A 26,401-nucleotide genomic window follows, 5' to 3' on the forward strand; every position below is an offset into this window, starting at 1 on the left:
TCCCCTCTTATACCAGAACTGCACAAACCTTCCTTCTGTTCAGAAAGAAAGGACAAGTCAGTTACTTGTGGAGCATTTTCTCAGATAGGCTCATTTCTCACCCCTTCCACTTTCTCACCCTCCTCACCCTCTTACCTTTCCACCATCTATCCCCCAGAGCTCCCTATAGGGTGCTCTGCAGGTAGCCAGCTAGGTTCATGCTTTAGAAATACTAAAACATACATACATGGCTGTATCCAGGAAAACTTGGTCTTCACTGCTTTGTTTATAAATCCTACAGTGTGTACCTTGACCACCAATGCACCACCCTGTCAGTGACCTCCTGCCATGTGGCAGCCTTCTCTGCTACACTAACTGTGTGTAGTTCCCTTTAGTGATCTACTACAAAGTTAACTACAAGCTCAGTCTCCTTCTCAGTGAAGTTATTCTTCCTCTTTAGTCAAATGGGTATCCTCTTGGCTGGAGCTGGTGTCTGGTATCTAACATTTGACATATCTGTGTGTGATTTTCTCAGGTGAATGCAGTTGCCCTATTCTCTTACATTCCTAGTTCTACTTACCTCAGTGTGGGGTCTCCGCTTAAGTTGCGTGAAACTCGGCATGCAACTGCATCCTTGAAATCCAGTTATAAAGTTACTTGTGGTAACTTCAGGGTCATAAATTGAGTCACTTGTGTCTCCCCCCTCAGGCAAGAGTGTGGTGAAATATACTCCTACTACTGGGAGGAAATATCCACCCAGACCTGGGGAATTCCATTTAGGTGGAGGTAGAAACCTATAAATGTGGAGATCTCTTCATGCAGATTTCCCTACATGAAGTGGGCCCAAAGGGGTTGCATAGATAGCATATGAAGATCATGTAGCAGCAATAGATAAATTAGGGATAAGTTTTATACTTTTCATTTTTTTGCTAAAGACAGAACAAAGATACAGAGGTGCAGGACCTTCACACAATGTCAATTAGTATTTGACTGAATTAGGGGATAATTCTGAGTTTGTACTGAAGGGAGAACTGCTGTACATCAGTGGTTTTCCTGTCACAACAACTTGCGGTTTCCCCAAATCAAAGATGAAAGAACCCCAAGACAGCTGACATCCCATCCTCCATCATGTCGCCAACTTCAAGTATTGGATGATACCTTTGTTTAGATCATGCTTTCCAGTGCTCCTTAGGTCTGACACTAGACAAGAACTTTTGGGGCACATTTACAATAAATTGGCACAGGGCAGCACCACAAGCATTTTTGCTGCGCTGCCCTACACCTATTTGAAAGGGCAGAAATGCACCATATTTATGAGATACAGTGCATTTCTGTCCTTTCCCCCTGTGCTGGTGCACAATTTCCTGCCTAGCGCCAATGCAGGCACCCTTGCACCATGGTACAAGGGTGCCTTTATTGCATGAAGGATTGTTTTTGTGCAGGAAAGGGCACCTTTTAGCACAAAAACAATCCATGGAGGCGTATTCCTCTTTTTATGTGTGCTGCAGAGGAAATAATTAGGAGACATAAAGATTTTTCTCCTCGTTGTCCCTGCCCTGGAGAGGCGTAATATTTTGACATAGTCCCAGGTTTACATTACCTTGTGAATCTCGAAATGCGTCAAAACCCATGGGTGTTTTTTGGGAACATCCATGGAATATCCCCCTGACACAGGGTAAGGCTGCAGCGGCTTGTGCTGCATTGCCTTACACCATATCTACAAGGCCATGAAAAGCCATGGAAAGTGAGTTTGCGTGGCATCATAGATATGGGTGTGCACTATGCACCCTGCCACTGCATCAAAAAAAGTGACCCACCTGTGGTGCAAGGAGCTTGTAAAAATACCCTTCTGATTTTACCTAAATGTGTATAATATACTTCCATATAGGTGCTTTCAGCCACCTCTCATTATCCATTGGTCTGTTATTGTGTCATTCATATTTTGCTGCAATCCACTACAGCAGACGGCTGGGGCAGTGGGTCAGCCTACTTAGGCTTCTGGTTAACTTCACTTTGAGTGACTTTGTTTTGCTCTCTCACAAGTATCCCATCCACACACAAGCTAAATCCCTTGAGTGCCAGTGTTTCTTTTTTTTACTTCATTGTTACTTTAGTTTGATATGTAAGTTTGGAGCCTGATGTAAGTACAGGACGCTCCTGATGCACATTGGGGACATTTATACAAAGCGTTTTTCTGTTCTCAAACAAGCCAGTTCACCGAATCTGGCCAGTTGCGGCCAGAAAAAGTACTTTTGGATGTACAAAACACCATTTTACGATTCAGTGATCTATTACCGAATCGCAAAATGGGTAGCGAATCGGTATTAGGAAGGGGCATGTCAAGGGTTTCTCTTCCTAATAGCGACTTGCATTGGTATGAATGTATGAATGTATGAATGTTTGAGACCAAATCGTGGTCGCAAAACATTCGCTTGTTGCCACCAAATTCAATTTATTGGTGACACACTCGCAAAACAGGGGACTCTAAGGGACTCCTTCTCCTTTGTGAATGCATGAAAAAATGTTTTTGAAAGGCAGGCAGTAGTCCAACGGACCACAGCCTACTCTTGAAAAATGAAACTGAAATGTTTAATTTTTCTTTTTAAAATGCATCCCATTTTCCTTTAAGGAAAACAGGCTGCATTTCAAACAAAAAAACTGCTCTATTAAAATGCAGCCACAGACATGGTGGTCTGCTGACCCCAGCAGGCCACCACCCGTCTGAGTTCCAGCCATTCCCAACGGGTCACAAATTGCGACTTGCCTCATGAATATTAAAGAGGCAGGTCTCTTGCGACCCATTTGGGAATCTCAAACAGTGTCTCATACACTTGTACTTCAGAGACAGTAACTCACAATTTGCGAATTGCTAAAATTCGCAAATTGCGAGTCGCAGTCTCTGATTGTTATACATCTGGCCCTTAATCTTTATCAGATCCCATCTCCTACCAATGGTGTTGTAAATTCCTTTTGGAGTGTTTTGCCTTCCTGGCTGTTGCTATTACACAGCATGCCAGATCGTGTCTATTTAAAAGTATACTTTCTTTCTTTCTTTCTTTCTTTCTTTCTTTCTTTCTTTCTTTCTTTCTTTCTTTCTTTCTTTTCTTCCTTCCCTCTCTTTTTTCTCTTATTTCCTTCTCTTTACTTCTCTCTCCTTTCCTTCCTTCTTTCTCTTTCCCTCATTCTTTATCTCTTTTCTTTTCCTTCTTTCTTGCTTCCTTTCTCTATACTTGCCTTCTTTTTTTATTTAGCTCCTTCCTGTTTTCTTCTTTCTTTCTTTGTTGCGTTTTTTCTTTCTTTGTTTTTTAACTTTCTTTCTTAAAGCCAATGCCAGATTGGCTTTTTAGGCCTGTGTTAGCCAAGACCTTTTGATCAGAGAAATATTATGTGCATAACATAGTTACTTACGGGGGTTTCAGCCAGATTTCATCCGTTAGTCTGTGAATGATACCATGCACATGTTTTCTTCCACCCACTGCTGCATGCATTAAGAGACAATCTATCAACCGACTTTAGCTATTGGATGACTTCACTACGAGTTGCAGCATGCTGCTCTTTCACAAGGAAGACATCCACACAGAAAGTATTCCCGTCAGTACCAGGGAGTACTATGGTAATGTGCTTTTATCTAGCTCAAAAAAACTTTTTTTGCTTGTAGCAAATAATTTTTTTAGATTTATGAAGGCCCAGCATATTCTCAAACAATAAGATTTTGCAAAACTCATGACAGAGCTAAACAATAATTGCCAAAAGGCTGGTGGCCAGTGCCAGACTTATTGGTTTTGCCAATGGTCATTGACCACTTTAACAAACATAACGATGAAAAACAAATCTCTGCACATCAGGTCCAATCATTTTTGAATTTGCAGAAGGAACCACCTATTGTGTAGGGTTGTTTCTTCAAAACAAAAAATAATGCCAACAGGTGGTATGATATTGCAGCTATCGAGCATTTCACTTGTGGTGAAAGTCCTTCTGATGTAAGTGTAGGAGCACTTCAGTCAAAGCGGTCCCCACCAACATAATGGTGTGCTCTACATATAACAGTCTTCACTAGTAAAGGCAAAGATGATGTTCTCAGCTGCCTCAGCTGGTTGGCAGACCATATGCCATACTCTAAATGAGCTCATAAGGAAATCTCAGGAGTAGAGATAATGATACTGCAGCCACACAGGGGTTCTCAAGGTTTTTGCTTGGGTGCGATACTCTTCTTGTCCACTCCTTTTGTCTAAAAAAGTATGGCAAAGACACTAGGTGTGGTGTTTAAATGGTGAGTGATAGCCTATTAGATTTCGAAAATATGTTTGCACTAGTGTCTCTACACACTTTATTCATTATGTCAGTGGTTCCCAACCTTTTGACTTCTGTGGAGCCCCTACTTTATCATTACTTTAATCCAGGGACCCCCACTGAATCATTATTGGAATCCAGGGACCCACCCCACTGAGTCATTACTTGAAGCCAGGGACCCCGGCCTAAACATTGTTGATGATATGAAATACAAACCAATACACAAAAATAAAGAAACAAGTATTCATCAAAAACGTGCACAAATGATAACACATTTTTCTAATTTGCAAAAAAAAAATAATAATAGGAAGGTTGGAGCTTTTCAAAGTTCAACTGAAGCCAAGCATTGTCCATACTATATTCTGTTTGATGCACCTCCTCCCACAAATCAATCTGTGGATACTAATTTAACGTTTAGCCTCAAATTTCAAATTCCTTGACATTTACAGTATGTTTTAAAATGTTCAGCTGTACATTTTGCCACTTTACCTATATACACTTTATTAATCTGTTAATATTATTTAACTTTCTAAGCAGTTGTGGACTCCCTGAGGAGACTTCATGGATCCCCAGAGGTCCCCGGACTGGTTGTATGACTGAACTACGCATGGTAGAACCATGCGTGGCAAAACGATGCGTTCGAAACCATGACTACGCCTTTATTAAGTATGCCTTTACCACACATCTGTCACAACAAATTTTGTTGTAAAAGCATGGCTAGTAAAGATATGTGTGGTAAACACATGCATGGTTCAACCATAAAACCCTCTCCCTTAACTTAAAAAAGTATCATAAACCCCCCCACCTCCCCAAACCAAAGCCTAAGCCCCTCCTTGCCCTAAGCCCTAAAACCCACCCCTGCAAAAACAAAGGTGCCAGGACCACCCCCAAAACCCTTAATAAAAAAAGACCAAGACCCCCCCAAAATTGTCTCTTCCCACTAGATCTCTGACGGCAACCTGTTGTTAAACCCTTCCCCTACCCGCCCCAGCCCAATTACCCGGCCGCTGCGTTGTTCTCCCCGCTGTGTGCCTGAACCACGCATATACATGGTGCCGTAACCATACATTTGCGTGCCTCAGGCACATGGGTGGTTCAGGGCAAGTGTGGTAACGCTTGCATGGTTACATGGTTGCCATTTAGCACTCTAAAAGGACTGTCATCCATGTTGAAACAGTAAATTCTAAATGTCAAAAAGGGTGCCAGTGCATCACATGCATACGTCCACACGCAAGCAATCTTGGAAAGGTCTTTCTTATTTAAAAAAAATTCCAAGGTAAGTGCCATGTGCATTTAAATTAAAATGAAAGTGCACAGAGGCACTAAAATTAAAAGCAGCAGCTTAGTAGCACTCTGCAGATGTTGGTAACTCAAAAAAAGTACTAATTTGTTTTAAAAAAGGGGTTGGAGCGATGAGCGTGTGGAAGCATTTAATTCCTCCCATCTCCTCCTATGTCACTGACATTTGTTTGGGCTTTATTCCAGTGCTGTCCTCGTTTACCTCTGGCTCTTAAAATAATTTTACAAAAGAAACACCTGGTCATTTAGCTCACTGCTCATGAAAGCCACATAATTACCGTTCTGGTAGAATGTAGCTAAACCTAGAAGCAATGATGTGAAACGTGCTTAGCCTCACATGGCATCTCAAGTCTCTTTGTCCAGGGGGAGTCTCTTTTTCCAGGGCCCCTCCCTGCTAGCACTCACGAAATTGGGGCATTGCTTATCTTCTTTATTGGGGCCATAAATCTTCTCAGGCTGCTCTGCTTGTGGAAATGCAAGGCAAGAATGCTTGCAAGACTTTTCATTCTGTTAAAATAAAAGGAAAATACTTTTCCATCCTTGTTTTCCAATTTCTGTCCAGATGTTTGCACAATGCACAAGAGCATGTGAATTCTGATGTCAGTAGCTGCCAGTGACCACCAAAACATGGCAGGAAAAAACGAAATTATGAGACAGGGTTGACCAGTTTATGTGGCAAGAAAAGTCCAGTTCTGAATTTCCAATGCCAATAGCTCTAACTCAAAAAATGCTAGACCTATTGCATTGCAAATGCTTTTTATATTTCATCCCTGTACATTTAAAGTCGAATAAAGCTTTAAAGATAGAACCATCACAGTCTTAACGTATTAAAATGTTTTCTTAATTCGACGTTTGCTGACTGCGCTGAATAACCAACATTGTTTTCTGATGATGATATATGTGCATTATTGTTCCGTTTAACAAATGGTCCTTCATTATAGAAGGATAATGTCCTACTCGGTGGATTATATTTCTTTTTCACAATGTCCAGGCTAAAAGGGTTTACACGCATTAGTACCCAAATTAATAACGTCCTTCGTAGTTGGTTGATAAAACTGGCAGATACAACATAATGTGATGTGCCTCAGGTGAAAGCTGCACTTTTCCTCACAAAACCGTTCACATTTAGACCAGTAAAATAATGATCTAAATGTTGCTAATGTTTCTTATATCACCCCACAGTATGGCATGCCAAATTAGTTTTGGTGTCTGACTTTGACAGCGACACTACCATATTTTCGGGGGAATGCCTGCATACAAAAATGCCAGCCTCTACCCACTCAACATTTTGTGGTCACCGTTGGAAATGCCAGTAGGTAGGCTGCCGTCACTAGTGGGGTCCTCTGACGAGGTGGAAAATGATGCCTAGCAAAAGCCACTTACTGCCAGGTGGAGGCTTCTATATAGAGGCCTGTGGTATTTCCTTTTCCTGTGATCACATTGCCTGGCTTCATCTTGCTGATATTAGCTTTTTCCTCATAAATATGTATTTTGTTTTCTAATTAAGTCATTTTTTGTATTACCGAACTTTATAATGAGTCTTTGGGACATTGGTCCTATCTTAAAATTTAGCTAATAAAAACATGAAATGCCCCCGATCTTAGAGCAATTCATACTTCTTAGACACTGTCGTTTGTTTTTACTTTTTACGCTAGGTGGTTGTAAATGCCCTTATAGGAGCCATCCCATCCATCATGAATGTGCTTCTGGTGTGCCTCATATTCTGGCTAATATTCAGCATCATGGGAGTAAACCTTTTTGCTGGTAAATACTATCACTGTGTGAACACCACATCTGGCGAGATGTTCTTAGACACCGAAGTGAACAATGAAACAGAGTGCTTTGCACTAATACATCAGAACGAAACAGCCCGGTGGATGAATGTGAAAGTAAACTTTGACAACGTGGGAGCTGGATATCTTGCTTTGCTTCAGGTGGTAAGTTCTTATTCATTCCATATTTTACATTATTTTACATGTACAGGCGATATAGTAAGAGGCTCAATTAGAATAGCAGAATGGCTGCAAATTGGGACTGGAGGTGCGGGCACCACCTCCACCGACCCGCAGTCCCACAGGTGGTGGCCCGTCATATTTAATGTTTACCCATGTGGTAGGGTGTCCATTAACAACTATTTCTTACTGATCTCCCAAGCCTTAGAAGACGTAAGCCAAATAAACAATTTTGTCAAGAGAAATCTTAACTGTTTTTTAGAATTTAACAGTGTTCATGGGGGGGGTCATCTGCAGATAAATAACTGTGAAGAACATTTTATAGACATTTCAAACTCTAAATTTGTGAATTTCAGTTCTCTTGATAGTATTGTATAAAAAATAATATAATATTGTAAGCTTTAAAGTTGCATACAATGGATGGATTTATTAACTTCGTGTTTCTTCTAATAAGGTTATAGATTTGAAAATGTCCACCTCTATGTCTGCATACCTATTTATCTATTTACGTGCCCGGCAGTCTATTGGTCATTTATTTACCTTACCTATTTGTTTGTCTGGCTGCTCGATCTGTTAATCCACATAGTTTGGTTTTTGAAATATTAAAATACTTTCTACCACTCTTGCATAAATACTTACATAGGTATGGAAAAGAAACTGTATTTCAATTCAGTGATTTCAATTACCCTTAGGCCATCCACAAATTGACCAATCCTCTATTGTGGGATTCGTTTTGCTCATACAAGATTACATTTTACAGTAGTTTTTCAATGAAGTTTTAAAATGGCATTTTCCATTAAGTCAAGATTGACATTGGTTTACCTGGATCTAAACAATCTTCACCAAATATATAGAGTTTGCCCTTTGATGGAGAGCACCTGGTTAGAATGTGCACCTCCCACATACTGGTCCATCTCAGCAGCATGAGGCATGAGGCTGCCCTGGATTTTCATAGTCATCCTGCTTCCTTCCTCCATAGCATACATCATGGGACAATAGATTATCCCATTAAGCCATTACCTCTCCTTGCTGTGAATGATGGCATTTTGCTATTGCACCTGTGCACTTTCTTCAAAACATAGGGCCTCATTTACAAGGTGCTTGCGCCACCCCTGCATCAATTTTATTTTATGCATCAGCAGCGTATTCAGTGCTCCACACTGCTCCATAACTACAAACTGACGCATTGGGCCCAATGTGTCAGTTTGTAGAGGCCTGCTTCACATTATACCTGCTCCACATTTAGTGTATGCAGGGTAGACGGTACCACGTAAAAAGCCATGCGTAAGTGACACAGTGAACTTTACAACCTTTCACTGCAACAAAGTTCTAACACCTGCTCAGACCAGGCGTAAGGATTGACGCGGGGCTTTTACAATGGAACTCTCATGTGTTCTGACACAGTGCTGGAGTTGCTTCAGTTTTACAATGCAACTCCAGCAATGCGTCACTTTTGCACCAACAGATGCTTCAGAATTTCTGATGCATTTATGAAAACTTGCACCATGGAGCTCTGTTTTGTCAATTCTGTGCATTCATCGCGTTGCTAGAGCATTTGCGGCAGGTTCAAGAAATCTGATGCATCAATGCCGATGTGTCAGATTCCTGTAAATCAGGCCTACAGTATCCTTCACCAGGCCGAGCAGTGTTATGCTACAAAACAATAATGATATGGTATCCTTTAACTATATCATTACCTTTGGAAATGGTGCTAAGTGGACTTGAAACTTACAATCACTGCAGAGACTTGGAGACAGACATTTTCTATACATATTTTGCTTTACTTTTCTGACAATCACAGACTATCCCAAACAGCTTTAGAGAGAGATGGGTCAGCTTGCTGCACCCATCAAGTAACTTTCTGTTATCTTTTTAACAATGCTTATTTAAAAACAGGGTCTGAATTTATTTTCTTCATTTCATTTATAAAAGTAAGTCAAGCGTAGGTGAAAAAACAGGTTATCCTGGCAACTGGTTTTCCTTTGCATATTTTGTTGATGCATAGCAATAGCATTTGTCTTTTTAGATCTTGGCACATGCACCCATGGTGGCCGTCTTTTAATTCATTTCTAATCTTTGAACAAACCCTTTTAAATTTTAAAGATGGCTGCCACCGCTGTATGCGCATGCACAACACACTGGGCCAGGAAAACCGGTTTCTGTGCTGAGACCTATTGGCTTTGCCAGTGCTTGATTTTTATTGTTGCCTTCAGAGTTGAACGATTTTGGGTGACATATGATTAACTGACAATTAGATACCACTTGATTTTTTATGATCATTTCTGTGCTTATCTTGTAAGTCAGCTTTTTGTGTCAGCCAATAAATGTTTCTTATCTGCATTTTTTTTAAATTGTTAACAACACAATGAACTCCTGTGGTGCTCTTCAGTACTTGTAATGTACCCATCAGCTGTCATGACCTGGTGCTTTTCCCCGATACACGTGCACTTTTATAGCATCTGTACTTATGACGTTTTGGTTTATAGCATGTGTACTCTTGTGAAACAATTTGTAATTCACACAAAGAAGATCTGTATAATTGTTCCGATGGATACTTCTAAATGCAGATTTGTAACCTTAAGAATGTTCCAATGCGCCAAACTGGATCCCCAAATTTTCACAGCAATGGTCCTGCACACCTCTATGTGGGGCTATGCGGCTCTGCCTTGTCTTCTTTCTGCCCCGGAAATGTCAGCGTGGAGTGGAGCCACATATAAGTGCAGATATGTTTTGGCCAGGTGAAACACTCCCTGCGCGCAGAGCACCACCGAGCCATAACCGTGTCTCCCCCTCCCCGCCCTCGCTGCTTCTAGGGATCGAGGCCCTCTTGGACCCGATCCGCTAGAGTGTCTCTCTGGTTTTTCTCCTCTTTTTCTGTTGGTCTTTCTGCCTTTTCTCAGCTTTTACTCTTTGCCTCTTTCAACCTTTTACTCTTTGTCTCTTTCAACCTTTTACTCTTTGCCTCTTTCAACCTTTTACTATTTTCCTCTTTCAACCTTTTACTAACTTTTTCTAACTTCGGGCCTTTTTGCCCTCTTTCACTTTTGCTATTTTTGTGCCTTTTTCCCTGCTCCCCCTGCCCCGCACCCCCATTCGCCCGCACCTTCCGCCTCCCAGCTGCTCCTCCCTCCCCCCTCCCTTCTTAATGGCGGTCGCTGCGCGCTATGGTGACTGTCTCCTGACCTGTTTTGGCCAGGTGAAACACTCCCCAAGCGCACAGCACCACCGAGCCGTGCCCATGTCTCCCCCTCCCTGCCCAAGCTGCTTCCAGGGATCGAGGCCCTCCTGGACCGGTTCCGTACTGTCCGGACAATATATAATCGCTTGATTATATATTGTCCGGACACTACGGAACGCCGCGCAATTACTTGAACGCGGTTGCCCTGTTCTTTTCTACTTCATATAGAATAGGTTACTCGGTATTATAGGTTGTTCAACTACCTGCTATTTCTCTCTATCACAGACACCACAAGTTTCAGATCTCTGGGATTGCTCAGGAGTACAATATTGATAGATGTCTTGACTGTAGCTCAGCCCTGATGAAGTCTTTGAGATTTATCTCTCATAAGACGAAACACGTGTTGGCGTTTGTTGCTACATGACTACTTATCGGCTGTTATGGTCACAGATGTGCTGACCTTAAGGAGTGTTTCCTATAACTGTGATGTAACTTATCTTTCAAGAATAAATTGAAGGTTCCTGTTTTCATGATTCCCGGTCTTACAACGAAATTCTTTACTAATACAATATGGACTCTAAACACCTCTAACGTATTTTATTTTGACTCATGAGTGCCCTGGCTTTCGACTTATCTGTGTTCAGTTTCTTCGGAAACTCTAGAGGACAAGGGAAGATCCTCTTGCCAGGAGCACCGTGCCTTACCTGCTATGTTTATCTGTTACTATGTGGATTCACTGTGAGCGCCCAAGTACTATGTCCTTTCTTCCTGGTTGCTAGTGTCTTGGGCATGCCAGAGGCAAGCCCGTCTGCGCCCATCCGAGCCTGGATCGCGCCCAGCACCAGAACCCCTGGACCGCGCAACAGCCACATCTCCAGCCTCCGCTATGACGCCGACACCCTCCTCGCACTCAACACTGGCCGAAACACCACCTGCCTCCAGGCCACTCCGAAAAGCACACACTGGCCTTTCTCCTGCCACAACTGCAGCTTCACCTGCGTCAGAGCCCACAAACCTCCCAGGACCAAGACCAACTACCTCCGCTGCATACTCCTCAACACTCGCTCCGCTTTCAAGCACGCCATTGAGCTCTGGGTCCTGCTCGACTACACCACCCCGGACGAAGCCTTCCTAACTGAAACCTGGTGGAGTGACTCCTCAGCTCCTGACATCGCCATAGCCATACCGGACGGGTACAAGATCTCCTGCAGAGACTGCACCAACAGAACCGGAGGAGGCATAGCCATCGCCCACAAGGCCACCCTCGAAGTTAAGACCCACCTGGACGACTCCCTCAGCTCCACCGAACTCCTGCACTTTCAAATCCACACCGACCCCAACATTACCTTCAGAGTAACACTCATCTATAGACCTCCTGGACCCAGGGCACTGTTCAGCAACGCCATCGCCGACCTTGCCAGCACCCACGCACTCGCCTCCACGGACTACATCCTCCTCGGGGACCTGAACTTTCACCTCGAAAACAATAACGACATCAACTCCACCACTCTGATTGACAACCTCGACAACCTCGGCTTCAGACAGCTCGTCAACGCACCCACCCACACAGCCGGTCACACTCTTGACCCCATCTTCTCCACAAGCGACGACGTCACCTTCAATCGCACCACCGAACTCTACTGGACTGACCACCACTGCATTCAGTTCACCTTCAAGAAACAAACCAAACACCACCTCACCGAGCAACCACCCCGCCGACGCTGGGGCAAAGTCACTGAAGATCAGTTATCCAACGCCCTAGCCCAGAAACCACCCACCGGCCCCATCGAACCTGACATCGCCGCAAACAACCTCAAGCTATGGATCAACGACTGTGCCACCCGCCTTGCACCACTCAAGAAACCCTCCAACAGCCAAACCAACAAAAAAGCCACCTGGTTCACCAACGACCTCCTAACACCTAACAAACACCTAACAACCACACAGCACTCAAGGACGCCACACGCAGCCATCACCAACTCCTCAGGCTAGCAAAAAGATCCTCCTTCAAAACTCACCTAGAAAACAACGCTCATGACTGCAAAGAACTGTTCAACATCGTGAAGGAGCTCTCCAGCCCCAGTGCCACGTCAACGACATCACCCCCTCCCAAGAACCATGCGACGCCCTAGCCACCGCCTTCCACCGAAAGATCGCAGACATCAACGACAGCTTCAACACCCCTCCCATCTCCGACTCGCCTGTCCCGCCCTCCACAAACTCCACCCGCACCAACCACCTAACCTCCTGGACCAGCATCAACGACGACGAAATTCGCAAGACCATGAATTCCATCCATGCTGGATCACCATCAGACCCCTGCCCACACCACATATTCAACAAAGCCGATGCAGCCATTGCACCACACCTACGGAAAATCATCAACATCTCCTTCAAAACTTTCCCGGAAAGTTGGAAACACGCCGAAATTAACGCCCTACTCAAAAAACCAAAGGCGGACCCAAAGTCCTGAAGAACTTCCGGCCCATCTCCCTGCTTCCATTACCGGCAAAGGTCATTGAAAAAATCATCAACACACAACTCACATGGTACCTCAAAGACAACAACATCCTCGACCGCTCCCAGTCTGGCTTCAGACGAAACCACAGCACCGAGACCGCCCTCCTTGCTGCCACAGATGACATCAGAAGCCATCTTGACAGTGGAGAAACATCTGCCCTCATCCTCCTAGACCTGTTGTCTGCCTTCAACACAGTCTGCCACCACACTCTGAAAATCCGCCTCCACGAAGCAGGGATCCAAGAGCAGGCCCTCGACTGGACCACATCCTTCCTCTCAGGAAGAACCCAGAGAGTCTACCTCCCACTGTTCCAATCCAAAGCCACCAACATCATCTGCGGCGTACCCCAGGGCTCATCCCTCAGCCCGACGCTGTTCAACATCTACATTGCCCCCCACGCACAAGTGGCCCATCAACACAACCTCAACATCATCTCCTACGCCGACGACTCCCAACTCATCCTCTCCCTCACCAAGGACCCACACACCGCCAAAACCAACCTCCACGAGGGCTTGAAGGCCGGCTGAAACTGAACTCGGACAAAACTGAGGTTCTCATCCTTGGGCCCACCCCCTCCGCCTGGGACGACTCGTGGTGGCCAGCCTCGTTGGGCACCCCTCCGACACCAACCGACCACGCACGAAACCTCGGCTTCATCCTCGACTCATCCCTCTCCATGTCAAAACAAGTCAACGCCATCTCCTCCTCTTGCTACAACACCCTCCACATGCTTTGCAGAATCTACAAATGGATCCCAACCAAAACAAGAAAAACAGTAACTCAGGCCCTCGTCAGCAGCAGACTCGACTACGGCAACGTACTCTACACAGGCATCCCGTCCAAACAACTGCAACGCCTCCAACGCATCCAAAACGCCTCCGCCCGACTCATCCTCAACATCCCTCACTGCAGCCACATCACCCCCCACCTAAGAGACCTACACTGGCTCCCCGTCGACAAGAGGATAACCTTTAAGCTCCTCACCTACGCACACAAAGCACTTCACAACACCGGACCAGCCTACTTGAAGAGCAGACTCAGCTTCTACACCCCCAACCGGCAACTCCACTTCGCCAACCTCGCCCTCGCCTCCATCCCCCGCATCCGTTGCAGATCCTCCGGCAGCAGATCTTTCTCCTACCTCACCGCCAAGACGTGGAATACCCTTCTGTCTGACCTAAGACAGATCCAGGACCTGCTCACCTTCAGAAGACACCTCAAGACCTGGCTCTTCGAGCAATAGCAGCACCCACTCCCCCCGCGCCTTGAAACCCTCACGGGTATGTAGTGCACTCTATAAATAGTCTGATTGATTGATTGATTGATTGATATCAGTTCATTTCTTTCTGCATCTTTATACAAGGATCCGGAGCTCTGGTCCCATTTTCCGCAGTTTTCAACACCGCTTCAAATTTAAATCCAGTGTGCAAGGTAATGATGTCACCACCAAAATGACAATGTTGAAGCCATGCCATGACCGTCTGAAGCAGATGTCAATAATGGGCCTGAACTAGGTGTTACTTTAGTGTCTGGACTTGAGGCACAACTCTAAATCATGTGAAGAGTGTGCACTCATGCACCTGAAAGCAATCCAGTATTGTGAAACAAAGCTTTAGGTTGCCAGAACATCGCTCCAAGTCGAGGGTGTTGACCTGTTTCTGCTGTTGAGGCCAATCCTAGGACAGATCCTCTTCACAGTCTAATTCAACAGGTAAGTCACAGTCCAAGTCGATAAAGGAAACACCAGAATGTGCCACTCTCTTTTGAAAGACAAGTTGTGAGGGAGTCAAGGTGCCAATCAGTCTAACTCACAAACCCTGCTATAGAAGCCCATTCTGCAATTGACCTAGATGCACCCGAGTTCTCTGGGCCATTGATGATGCCACAGCAGGACGAGGCCTTCAATGAGGCCAGGTTGCATATTTTGACACTCTTTTAGCTGCCTTCGGCACCTCTACTGCTCCCATGAACCCACAGGGGCCTCCAGTTGGGTTAGTGTACGTGGATCCATGCTTAGTGCCATTTGTAACCCTCTCACCCACTTTGAGTTCACACCAATTCTGGTGCTGACTTTTATTCCGGCTTCGAGATGTGTGCCAATCCCTCTTTCATCAATGATGATACTGATGTCGCCCATACCGGAGGGGGATCAGTAGCCGACTCCACTGTCCAACTTTGACCAGAATCCATCTTGATCACAACTGAGGATCCACTCCAGTGCACCTGTTTCCTGTGGACCCAGATTCAGGTACCATAATGCCACTGCCACAGAGCCACCCTCAAAGGCTCCATCATCTTTTGTGTTCTGATTTGAATCAAAGTTTACCTCTCAGAGATGACAATGGGGATGATTTGCCCACACACTATGATGATGACATTTTTTATTTATGGACCTTCAGGAGGCAAATGGGCTTGAAACTTCCTCTCTGAAACAAGGTTGTTGTCACCCATTGGGCCTTCTAAATAAGGAAGTGTGTCCTTTGTTGAGGTGATTTGACATGCAACTAAGGTCCTGGATCTACAACTGTTTTCTATTAGAGTTAAAAATAATGTCCTTATAGAAGTCTTACAACCTGGACCTTCTTCTTCTGAGCCCATGCTTCCATTCAAACAAGCCCTCGCTGACACGGTGATAGGCACCTTGTGTTGCTCTTTCTCTTTAGTGAATAGGTAGATGTTCAGATGCCACAGACCGGAAACAGTCAACCAGAGTTTTTGATGCACCATCCTACTCCAGAGAGCAAGTGATTCAGGCTTCCACCAGTGAACCCCAATGCTTCCCCTACAACTACCCTAGTCAGGGAATCAAAGAGGATTGAGGCATTCAGGGAACATATGTTCTCGTCTGCCAGCCTGGCCTTGAGGTTGATATTCATACACCCTCTGGGACATGGCCAGTGAAATCTTGCTGGCTGTTGCCCAAAAATATGTGGTTTCCCTGACTCAAACCATTTAGGATGGTCATGATGCAGCCAAGTACATCATCCATGCTGGCCTGGCTATGATCTATTGCTTAGGGTGAGCAGTGAGCACCTGTGTGGTACTCTGTCACCATGCATGACTGCGCTCTTTGGAGTTTTCACGAGATATCCAGGCATCCCTTTTTGATGCGCCTTTTGATGGATCCCATCTTGTTGGGGAAAAGCTGACCCCGTATTAGAACATTTTAATGAAAGCAGAGCTACAGTATATTCTCTGGGCCTTAATGCTCTTGAAAGACTGTTCTCCTACCAGATTCAGCCTTTCTGAGGATACTCAAGATGGTAGGCTTACAGGCAGCACCAGGCCCCTGCAACACCTGCCCCAGTCCTTTCATAGCCATGGATGGGGATCTAGCAGCTACCATGCATTCCACCATTTTTTCCAATCCCCTGCAGTAACAGCCTCCAAGCTAATTTAGTTTGCCCTTAGCAGCGCACACCTATCTGGTGGGCGGCAGGATACAACCCTTTGTCCCAGGATGGCATTCTTTCACATCTGGGAAATGGGTCCTTCAGATAGTCCAGTAGGGCTGAGCCCTTCGATTACTTTCTGACCCATGGGAGCTTCCTCCCGCATCAAAGCAGCTCTCAGAAACGCACCTTTCCATCTTGCTGTAAGAGGTGTGGGATCTGTTTTCTGATCCTATGAATACCTTCCTGGAGAAGGACAGATTCAAAATGCCCTTGCTATCCCATGTTCTCTCTTCCCTGGATCCGGGCTACTAGCTGGTAACCTGCAGGATGCATATTTTCACATACCCTTCATACAGTCCCTCAGAGGTTACCTGCAGTTCAAGGTGGGCCAGGAGCATTTTCAATTTGCCATGCTTCGCCTCAGACTTTCCAGCGTCCCTCAGGTGTTCACAAAGGTGATTTCAGTGGTTGTTGCCAATCTTTGGAGGTTGTGGGTACCAGTTTCCCTTACCTCAACAACTGGCTGTTAAAGGCGGGCTCACCACAATCAGTCAGGGCCACCTCTAGATGAGAGCAAACCTCTGGTCATTGTTGGGGTTCTCGATCAACATGCTGAAGTAGCACCCGACTCCTTTGCAGAGACTTCCATTCATAGGAGCTGTCTTGGATACAGTGCAATTCAAGGTCTAACCGCTGTTAAAACGAGTCCAGGACATTTGGGCTCTGATCCTGATGTTTTAGCCTCTGTCCTGGGTCTCAGTGAGATTGTTTCTGAGACTTCTTGGCCAGGTTGCCTCTTGCATCCTGCTTGTTGACCATGCTAGATGGCATATGAGGGCTCTGCAGTGAAATCTGAAGTCTCAGTGGTACCATCACCAAGGAAACATGTCAGATTCTATATTGGTTCTGAATGAAACTGCATGAGATCTGCACTCGTGGCTGTTTGACCTCAATTGGACTAGCGGTAGACCCATCTCCCTACTCCATCTACTGCTGACTGTAGTGACATATATGTCACTTATTGGTATGGGAGGTTGTCTGGGGAAGGTGGAGATCAGAGGGCACTGGTTTCCAGTAGAAACCCAGCTCAATTTCAGTGAGTAGGAGTTGCAGGCCATTTGTCTGGTGCTTAAAGCTTTCCTGATGTCCATCACTCAGATGGTGGTGTAGGGTCTCATGGACAACACTACTGACATGTGGTACTGCAACAAGCAGGGCAGAGTGGCATCCTGGGGCCTGCACATCTGAGGTTTGCAGGACTGTCAGGACATTTCCCTGATTGTGTACCATCTTGCGGGATCTTTAACTGCCAGAGTGGGCGAGCTTAGTTGAATGTGCCTGGTGGATCATGAATGCAAAAACAACATGTGATGCTTGAATTGATCTCAGCTATCAGCAATCACTCTAGGCTGCACTCCAGACTATTGTTTTTCACCAACTGTGCCATTGTAGACAAAGACCTCCTTAATGTATATCAGTTTTGTTCATGCTTTAATAGGTCCAACCCGATCTGCCAGGCCTGGTTCCCTCCAGATGGGAGCACAAGAAACCCCAGTCCGGTTTTGTCCTACCTAAGCCTCATTAGTGAGGTCTAGCCTGAGTCCTACGGCACAGTGAGCACAGGACCTATTTCTGAACATAACTGTCACAGTTAGGGCATCTACTGCAAAAACAATGATGTGATGGAAGAAATTCTTGAACGAATCTCAGCCACTGGTCATAGCTCTGGGCTGTATTCAGACCATAATTTGTCACCCAGTGCCATTTTAAATAGAGACCCATCTTATGCAAATCAGTCTTGGTCCTGCTCCAATAGGTACAGTCCATCCAGACCTGCTAGGCCAGATCGCCTCCAGATGGAAACACAAGGAACCCCAGACCTGTTTTGAGCTACTTAGGTTTCGTCAGTGTGGTATAGGTTGTGCCGTATGGCACAGTGGGCATGGGACCCATGTCTGGACATACTTATTTGATTTGCACATGGCTGGGTCCAAACTAATGTGGCATGGTGTGCTACATAACAAAGAACTGGATGTGGCCTGAGTAATAACCAATAGCGGAGATTAATTCAAGCATTCCCTCCATCACGGTTTTGTATACTTTGGTGGGTCACAAATGGCGGTTGCACCCAAGGTGGCACATGGCATCTTCCAACCATGGAGACAACCCTTGCTGAATCTTTCCACAACCATTGTGAACGCTCAGTATCAAAACCTCTGCACAGTGGAGTTCCTAAGAAAGCTCTGTCTGGGAGATGCATTCTGGCGACAGCGGAGGACACGACTCCTGTTCATCTTTCTACTTCTTTCTCTCATGCCCAGACTTCTGAAGAAGATTAGAAACAACAGGGACCAAGTCATTCCACTGGATCTGGATTGGCCTGGAGAGAGTAGTACCCAGAACTTCTGGGCATGAGCATCTGTTCTCAGTTCAGGCTGCCATTTATATTTTGTTACAGCAGCAGGGCAGGGCCCTGCATTTGAACCTGTACTATCTACATCTCCAAGCTTGGAGATTGAGTGGCAGCAGTTGACTGCATTCAATCTGTCACCTGAAATTATGGAAGTTAGCCTTGCTGCCTGTCACCCTTCTACAATGTCCTTCTACTCCGGGCAGAGGGACAAATTTGTTGTCTGGTGTGTAGTCTGCAATACAGTCCAGTTACAAGTCAAACTGTCAGACGATTTATTGTCTATTCTGTTTTTTGCCTACCAAGGTCTTGCTGTGAGCATTACTAAAGGTTATTTATCTGCCCTTTCAATTTTGATGTCTTCTGACTTTCAAGACTGTTTTCCTCATTGTGATCGCTTCGGTTTTTGGCATGAGTGAACCCCAGAGACTGTTGGATCAACTGCCCTACCACATTTTTTTTCAGACAAAATGGTGCGGAGGTCCTTGGCAGCCTTTTTGCTGAAAGTCCTGACTCCTTTTCATATTTGAAAATATTCTAGCATTTTTTGTCTGGCATAAGGAGGAGAGACCCCATTGTCTGGAACCCAAGAGAGCTTTAAACTTGTACACTGATTTTACCAAAGACCATCAGGTGAATGATTAGCTTTTTGTGGGGTTCGGTGAGGCAAAGAAATGCAATGTGGTGCAAAAAATTCTCTGTCAATGTGGATAGCCCTTGGCATTGGGATCTGCTACATATTGGCCAAAAGACAGTCTCCAAAAGTTCTAAGATCCCAATCAACCAAGGGTATGGTTCCCCCTACTGCATTGGGGTACAGAGTACCTGTCCTGGACATCAGTCAGGTGCATACTTGGCATGAGTGCACACATTCACAAAGCACAACTTCCTCGACAGCTAGGTCTGACCTGCTCGGTCCTGCAAGACTTTTTGGTTTGATCCTACCCCATATCCCTTCCACAGTGAAAGTTACTGTTTTGGTAGCTATTCTAAAGGTGAGGAATCTATGGTTAGAAGTATCTGTTAGAAGAACAAGTGTTTTATCCACAATAATGTTCTTTCTGGTGGATACTCTCTCTAACCACAGATTCCTCACTGTCCTCCCATCTTTCCATTCTGTGGAGTAGTCTCTTTTTACCATCTAAAAAGGTCCTAATTTAAGGATCTGCATACTGGTACCTGAAATTTGTATTCTGCGTCTGAGGACATGGAAAGAGTTACACAAGACACTGACTTGGCTCGCAGGGACGGCACTTACAGGTGGCTCCCCTCTGTTACTTATAGGGTGGATTGAAGCAAGCATGGAGCCACACAGTGCTAACTAGTGCCGTGCTGAAGCACTGCTGTAGGAAAGTGGTGTTTAATGTGGTGTGGTGGTAAGTCCTCACTATATAATACTCTCACAATACCCCAGAGATGGTTCTTGGAATCACACTAGTAAATTCTCAGCTCAGTCCCTGTGGTATGGCAAAGAGCAGACAGGCTTTACTTAGAAGAACATATGTTAAGCATTTCACAGCACAAACATGGACAATAAGCAACTGACACAACTCAAAAGAAATATGACACCAATTTATAAAAATAGAGCTTATTTTTATCCAAATTTATACACCAAAATGAACAGTATTAGTTCAGGAGAACCGGAGATAGCAACAAATGTTTGTGCACAGACTGGGCAGCTCTCTCTGGAGGTGTGGTCAGCCAGCTAGGGTGTGCACTTTCCTGCATATCTAATTTCCTACCTGTCTATGACGCAATGTGCCTGGGGGCGGGGGGCTATTTTCTTGCTGGAAGAAAGCTCTGATGGCTGTCAGGGGCTGTGTAGCATTTGAAGCTCACTACCTTGATGGCCCTATTCACTATCCCATCTGAGGGGCTGGAGGTGTGACCTCCTACTCACCTCAGCCCTTTGTTCGAACCTCTGGGAGCACCTAGGCTGCCTGGCAGGAGGTCAGAACTCTGTCTTGGTGGCAGCAAGTGCGTGAAAAAGCACAGGCTGCTTAACTAGGTAACAAAGAAGATAGGTTAGCAAGCACTAGCGTGCCACTTGGGTGCATGCCAGCCATGCCTTGACACGAGAATTGAGTTGGGGGAGAGAAGGCAAGTTGTTTGACATCAAACTCAATATATCTAGGTGGTACCATAATGGAGTTAGCAGCCCTGGTCAGCCACGGCTTAAGTCCTATGTTATCCTATTGGACCAGCCTGTACTTACAGTGTACCTTAATGGAAAGGACACTATAGAGCTATAGAAGCTTGTTCTTATGTGTCTGTACCTTAAATATAATGCATCCTGCCTTCTGGGTTGCAGGGGCCTACCTTAGGGGTGTCTGACACATATGTAAGGCAGTGCATGGGACTGTGCCACCCTTGGCAAGGGCGCAGTTGAACCTGAGCAGTTTTCTCCACTCTGGCAGTCTGCAATGGCAGACCTGTCATCAGAAGTTTGCATGGGTCACTCAGAATGGCACAAGCTCATGCTGCAGCCCTGGGGACCCCTTTACCACTGATGCTCTAGGTACCCTGGGTACCATTTACCAGAAGCTTACAAAGGGGTAAAGCCTTTGCCAATCAAGTAATGACCATGTTGACAATAATTTAGGGAAAGAACACCTACACTGTGGCCTGATTAGAAGGTCTCAGTGCACTACCAGGCTCAAAAAGCCAACATCCAAGGGTTCAAATGGGGGCAAAAGGTGGGGGGCATCTGCAAAGGACCCAGTTTACTTACAACTGCTGTGAAAACTTTTGTATCCAGTGTGGCACCTTGATAAATTAAAGTGGTGAGGAATATATGGTTGGATAGGGAATCCATAAGAAAGAATGTTACTGAAGGCAAGTAACGTGCTTGTTTGTGGTACCACAGCAGTGTTAGTTATGCTGGGAGCCACTATTTCTTTATCAAGTAAATAGCCTAAGGTGACCAATGTGTAACTTAATAAATGTAATTTTTACATTGTGCACTATGATGTGCTACAGATACCACTCAGCATACATTTACTGCTCTGCGGAACTATTCACCAGTTGGGCGGACGCTTACAGATGATTTCCTGTGAACTCTGAAAGGTTCCATTGCGGAAGTTTCAGTGGCAGTACATTAGCTAGCAGTTTTTGGTTGTAGTTTGGTTTGACTTTGATCATTTCTTTTTACATAACAAAGTGGCTGCATAGATAACCATGGCTTCAGTTGTGTTGTACATGCAGGATTTCTAGCTTCATAGTTGTTTGTTAAGCTGCCCATTATGACCGAATATTTGTATTATCACTCTGTGCATGTTTATTCCTCTAAAAATCTCTTTGCATTCCAATTGAGTCCTCAATATTTGTAAAGTAATAGACAGCTGTGTGGAATTATATAGCTTCTCTTCGTCTCCCTTAAAGCATTTATTTTGAAAGTCTGCATTACAGTTTTCCTTTTACAAAAAAAAAAAAAAAAAAAAAAAACCTGATTCAGAATTTGTCGAAATCCAGGTATTTTCTAATCACACTAGATACATAATCATACCTTGGGGTATTTTATTTAACAGGAATAATAAATAGCACTTATTACTATTTTTTTTAGAAATAACATGAAGACTTTGATGCTTCGCGCTTAGAGACTAATGGTACGTTAAATACCATACTCTTTCTCTCAGTTATATTCCAGCAGGATTGACATGCTGAAATTCTTTGAAGGTTGAGATATTCAATGCACCCATTAATTACCAGAAGCAGTAGATATCATCCAAATTGTAATTCTGACCCCTTGGACTAACGGGTCGTAAAACACTATTCGACTCGTAATCAGGGCTGTGGTGGGGTTTATCATTTTAAAAAATCTGACGACACTGTGTATTCTTCTTTTCTTTTCTGTGAATAAATACTTGTATTTTGGACATTTGCAATATTATTTCTCATTTAAAACACAGCATATTCGTGTCAATCTGCGATAACCAGACATACAATTCATGTACTGCTGATCACTGTTATTTACATACATGAGGGCCATGTGCAGTCTTTCTGCCATTCACCTTGTGTAGCAACTCACTAGGTAACTTAATACATTTATAGTAACAGAGTGTGTTAATATTCATGAACAACTCCGTACAAGTGTCTGCCTCTCTGTCATTATATCTTCCTTACACCCACTGTGTATTAGTATGAAACATGAGATGGGCCAGTAAGATCTATCACCAGTTCTGTATCACCTACTTATGCACTGATTCAGGCTCTGAATATGTCCTTTATTGTTAGTATAGTATGCTAGCAGTTTTTACACAATTGTATGCATTCTCTACTCCTGCATTGCTATTTGCTTACCCAGAGCAAAAAGGTAAACGTGTTATTCCTTGGTCCATGCATACTTGTTTAAGCATCTTGCTTTTTATATAGCTTGGGTTTTCTTCCATTTCTTCAGGTATGTGACGTCCTACTTGGTACCTGGTCCAAACCCAGCACAGCGGCTCCTGTGAACAGGACAAATGACTGCCACCGTCGTCCCACAACTGGGGGCCCAAGTTTCTTAACGCAAAAGCCCAGCCCTGAGAGCTTAGTGGTCCAAGCCTATACCTCCCAAGCCATGTTCCCTTCTGCTCCAGCGGAAAGGAAGTCCAAAAGTTTGGACTCACTTAAAAGAAGATGTTTTTTCTTCTGCCAGCCTTGCATTGTGGTCTGTGAACACCACATGACTTTGGGCTTTTATTCCCATACGCTGTGGGATATGGTTGCACAAGTGATACCACAGGCCCTGGAGTACGCTGGGGCTATACTCTCTCAGGATGTTGCAGATGAGAGAGATGCGGCAAAGTTCACATTTCATTGCAGACTTGACACAACCAACTCACCAGGTAGAGTGTTTTTTTTCTTCGACAGTGGCCCTGAAGCACCATGCCTGGCTGAGGATTTCTGGCTTTTTGGGGGATGTCCAGGCTTCTTTGATGGACATGCCCTTTGATGGCACCCATCTCTTCAAAGACAAGGCAGACTAAGCACTCAAGTGCTTCAAGGATTCTTGGGCTGTGGCCAGGTCCTTGGGCCTCGCGACGGCTCCTTGTCCCCATCAGTCTGCCTTTTGTGGCTTCAGAAAGGGTCTCCATCCATGCCCATTCCTGGTCAGCCACCATGCCACGTGTGCTGCCCAGGCTCTATGTGGCCAAGGGCATGGGACCCACTGACCTCGTGGTTCAGGTGGTCTGGCCTACCCCCCCCGCAGCAGCCTCTAAACCCTCCTAGTCTACCCCCCACAAAGGGCCAGTTGGTAGCAGTATTTGCCATCAACTGCCCCACTGGCACTCCATCTCCTCAAACAGGTGGGTTTTAGATAGTCCGAAGAGGCTACTACCTCCCTTTCGAGACTACCCCTCCCTCCATGCCACCATCCTATGTTCGGATGATGGAGTTCCTTTTCCGGGAGGAATTAAGGGCTCTTCAGGCCAAGGGAGCCATTCAGAGGGTTCCAGTGCTAGAAGCAGGCTGAGGCTGCTATTCCTGCTACTTTCTGGTCCCCAAAAAGGATAAGGGCCTTCACCCTATTCTAGACCTTCGATCCCTCAATCTCTTCCTCAGGAAGGAGAAGTTCAAGATGGTCAAGTTGGCTCAGGTTTTGTCTGCCCTGGACCCACAAGACTGGATGGCAGTGCTGGACTTGCAGGATGCTTATTTTCATGTCCCCGTCCTGCCTGCCCATAGACGTTACTTGCTGTTTAAGGTAGGCCACAAGCTCTTTCAGTTCACCTGACTCTTACCAGCACCCCTCAAGTGTTCACCAAGGTGATGGCACTGGTTGAAGCTCATCTGTGGAGATCAGGGGTTTCAGTCTTCTCCTATCTTGACAATTGGCTGTTAAAGGTGAGTTAACATTAACCCCAGGCTGTTGTTGCCCACCTTCAGACTACGGCAGACCTCCTGCATCCAGTGGGGTTCACTATAAACATGCCAAAGTCACACCTGACTCCCTCTCAGATGTTCCCTTTTACCAGAGCTGTTCTGGACACACTGCAGTTTTGGGCTTTTCCTCCCGAGCGGCAAGTCCAGGATATTCAGGCTACGACACCGATGTTTTTGCCTCTATCCTGAATTTTGGTGAGAATGACTCTGAGGCTGCTGGGCCTCATGGCCTCCTGCATTCTAATGGAGATACATGCCAGGTGGCATATGCGAGCTCTGCAGTAGCAACTGAAGTTTCAGTGGTTGCAGCCTCAGAGGAATTTTTCTGACAGCGTTCTAAACGCGGAGAAAACTGCAGAAGATCTGCAGTTGTTGTTAAGGCACCACGATTGGGACAGAGTGAGATCCCTCTCCCTTCCCCAACAAGATCTGACAGTAGTGACAGATGTATCACTCTTAGGATGGGGGGCCATCTGGAAGAGATAGAGATCAGAGGCATCTGGTCTCCATCTCAAACGGGACTCCACATCAACATTCAGGAGCTCGGTGCGATCCGGCTGGTCCTGAAAGCCTTTCTTCCCTCTTTCAGAGAAAGATGATGCAGGTGTTCACGTACAACACCACCACCATTTGGTAGTGCAACAAGCAGGGTGGGGTGGGGTCGTGGACCCTTTGTTCAGAGGCTGTGCGCCAATCCCTGGTGGTTCATCCTCTGGTAGGCTCTCTGAACGCCAGAGCAGATAAACTCAGCCAAAAATGCCTAGCGGATCATGACTGGCATCCTCATCGGAGGTGGTGCAAGGTGGGGAGAGCCTTGGTTAGATTTGTTCGCCTCTGCAGAGAATGTGCAATACCAGCAGTTTTGCACATTGCAGTTTCCAAGGCGGCAATCGCTCGGAGACGCTCCTCATTTCGATTGGAGTTCAGTCCTCCTGTATGTCTTTCCGCCAATACACTCCTACCCCGAGTTCTCAAGAAGATCAAGAACGAGTGGGCCTGAGCTTCTGAGCATGTCCATCAATCCGCCAATTAGACTGCTGCTTTGTGAGGATCTTCTGCTGCAGCATCAGGGGAATGTTCTGCACCCAAACCTGTCCACTCTCCACCTTCTTGCATGAGTGGCAGCAGTTGACAGCTTTTGATCTTCCTCCTGAAGTCTGTAACATAATCTTGGCAGCCAGGCATCCCTCAATCAAAATGGTGTATGCCTGTCAGTGTAAGAAATGTATGGCACAGTGCACACACAAGTCTGTTGACCGCCTTTCTGCCCCTCTCTTTGAGATCATATTGTTCATTCTGTCCCTTGCCCTGCAGGGCTCTGCTCTGGGTACTCCTAAGAGATATTTGTCTGCTATTTTTGTGGTTGCCTGATCAACCTTCTTTGTTTAAGTCTTGTATTGCACATAGGTTCATCATTGGTCTTACACATCTTTCTCCTCCATCCCCATTCATTATGCCCCAATGGGATCTGAATTTGGTTCTGACTTTTTTGAAGTGCGCTCTTTTCGAGCC

General features: G+C 45.3%; 1 protein-coding gene across 1 annotated transcript in view; it reads left to right on the forward strand.

Annotated features, from left to right (window-relative positions):
- LOC138285386 (sodium channel protein type 2 subunit alpha-like) overlaps positions 1–26,401 on the forward strand; it is a 745,466-nt gene that overhangs the window by 613,524 nt on the left and 105,541 nt on the right. Inside the window, exon 22 of the mRNA XM_069225255.1 lies at positions 7,224–7,505. Coding sequence (XP_069081356.1) covers positions 7,224–7,505 — 282 coding nt within the window. The remainder of the gene's footprint in view (positions 1–7,223; positions 7,506–26,401) is intronic.

The sequence above is a fragment of the Pleurodeles waltl genome, chromosome 3_1, assembly GCF_031143425.1.
Source record: "Pleurodeles waltl isolate 20211129_DDA chromosome 3_1, aPleWal1.hap1.20221129, whole genome shotgun sequence".
Taxonomy (NCBI): Eukaryota; Metazoa; Chordata; class Amphibia; order Caudata; family Salamandridae; genus Pleurodeles; species Pleurodeles waltl.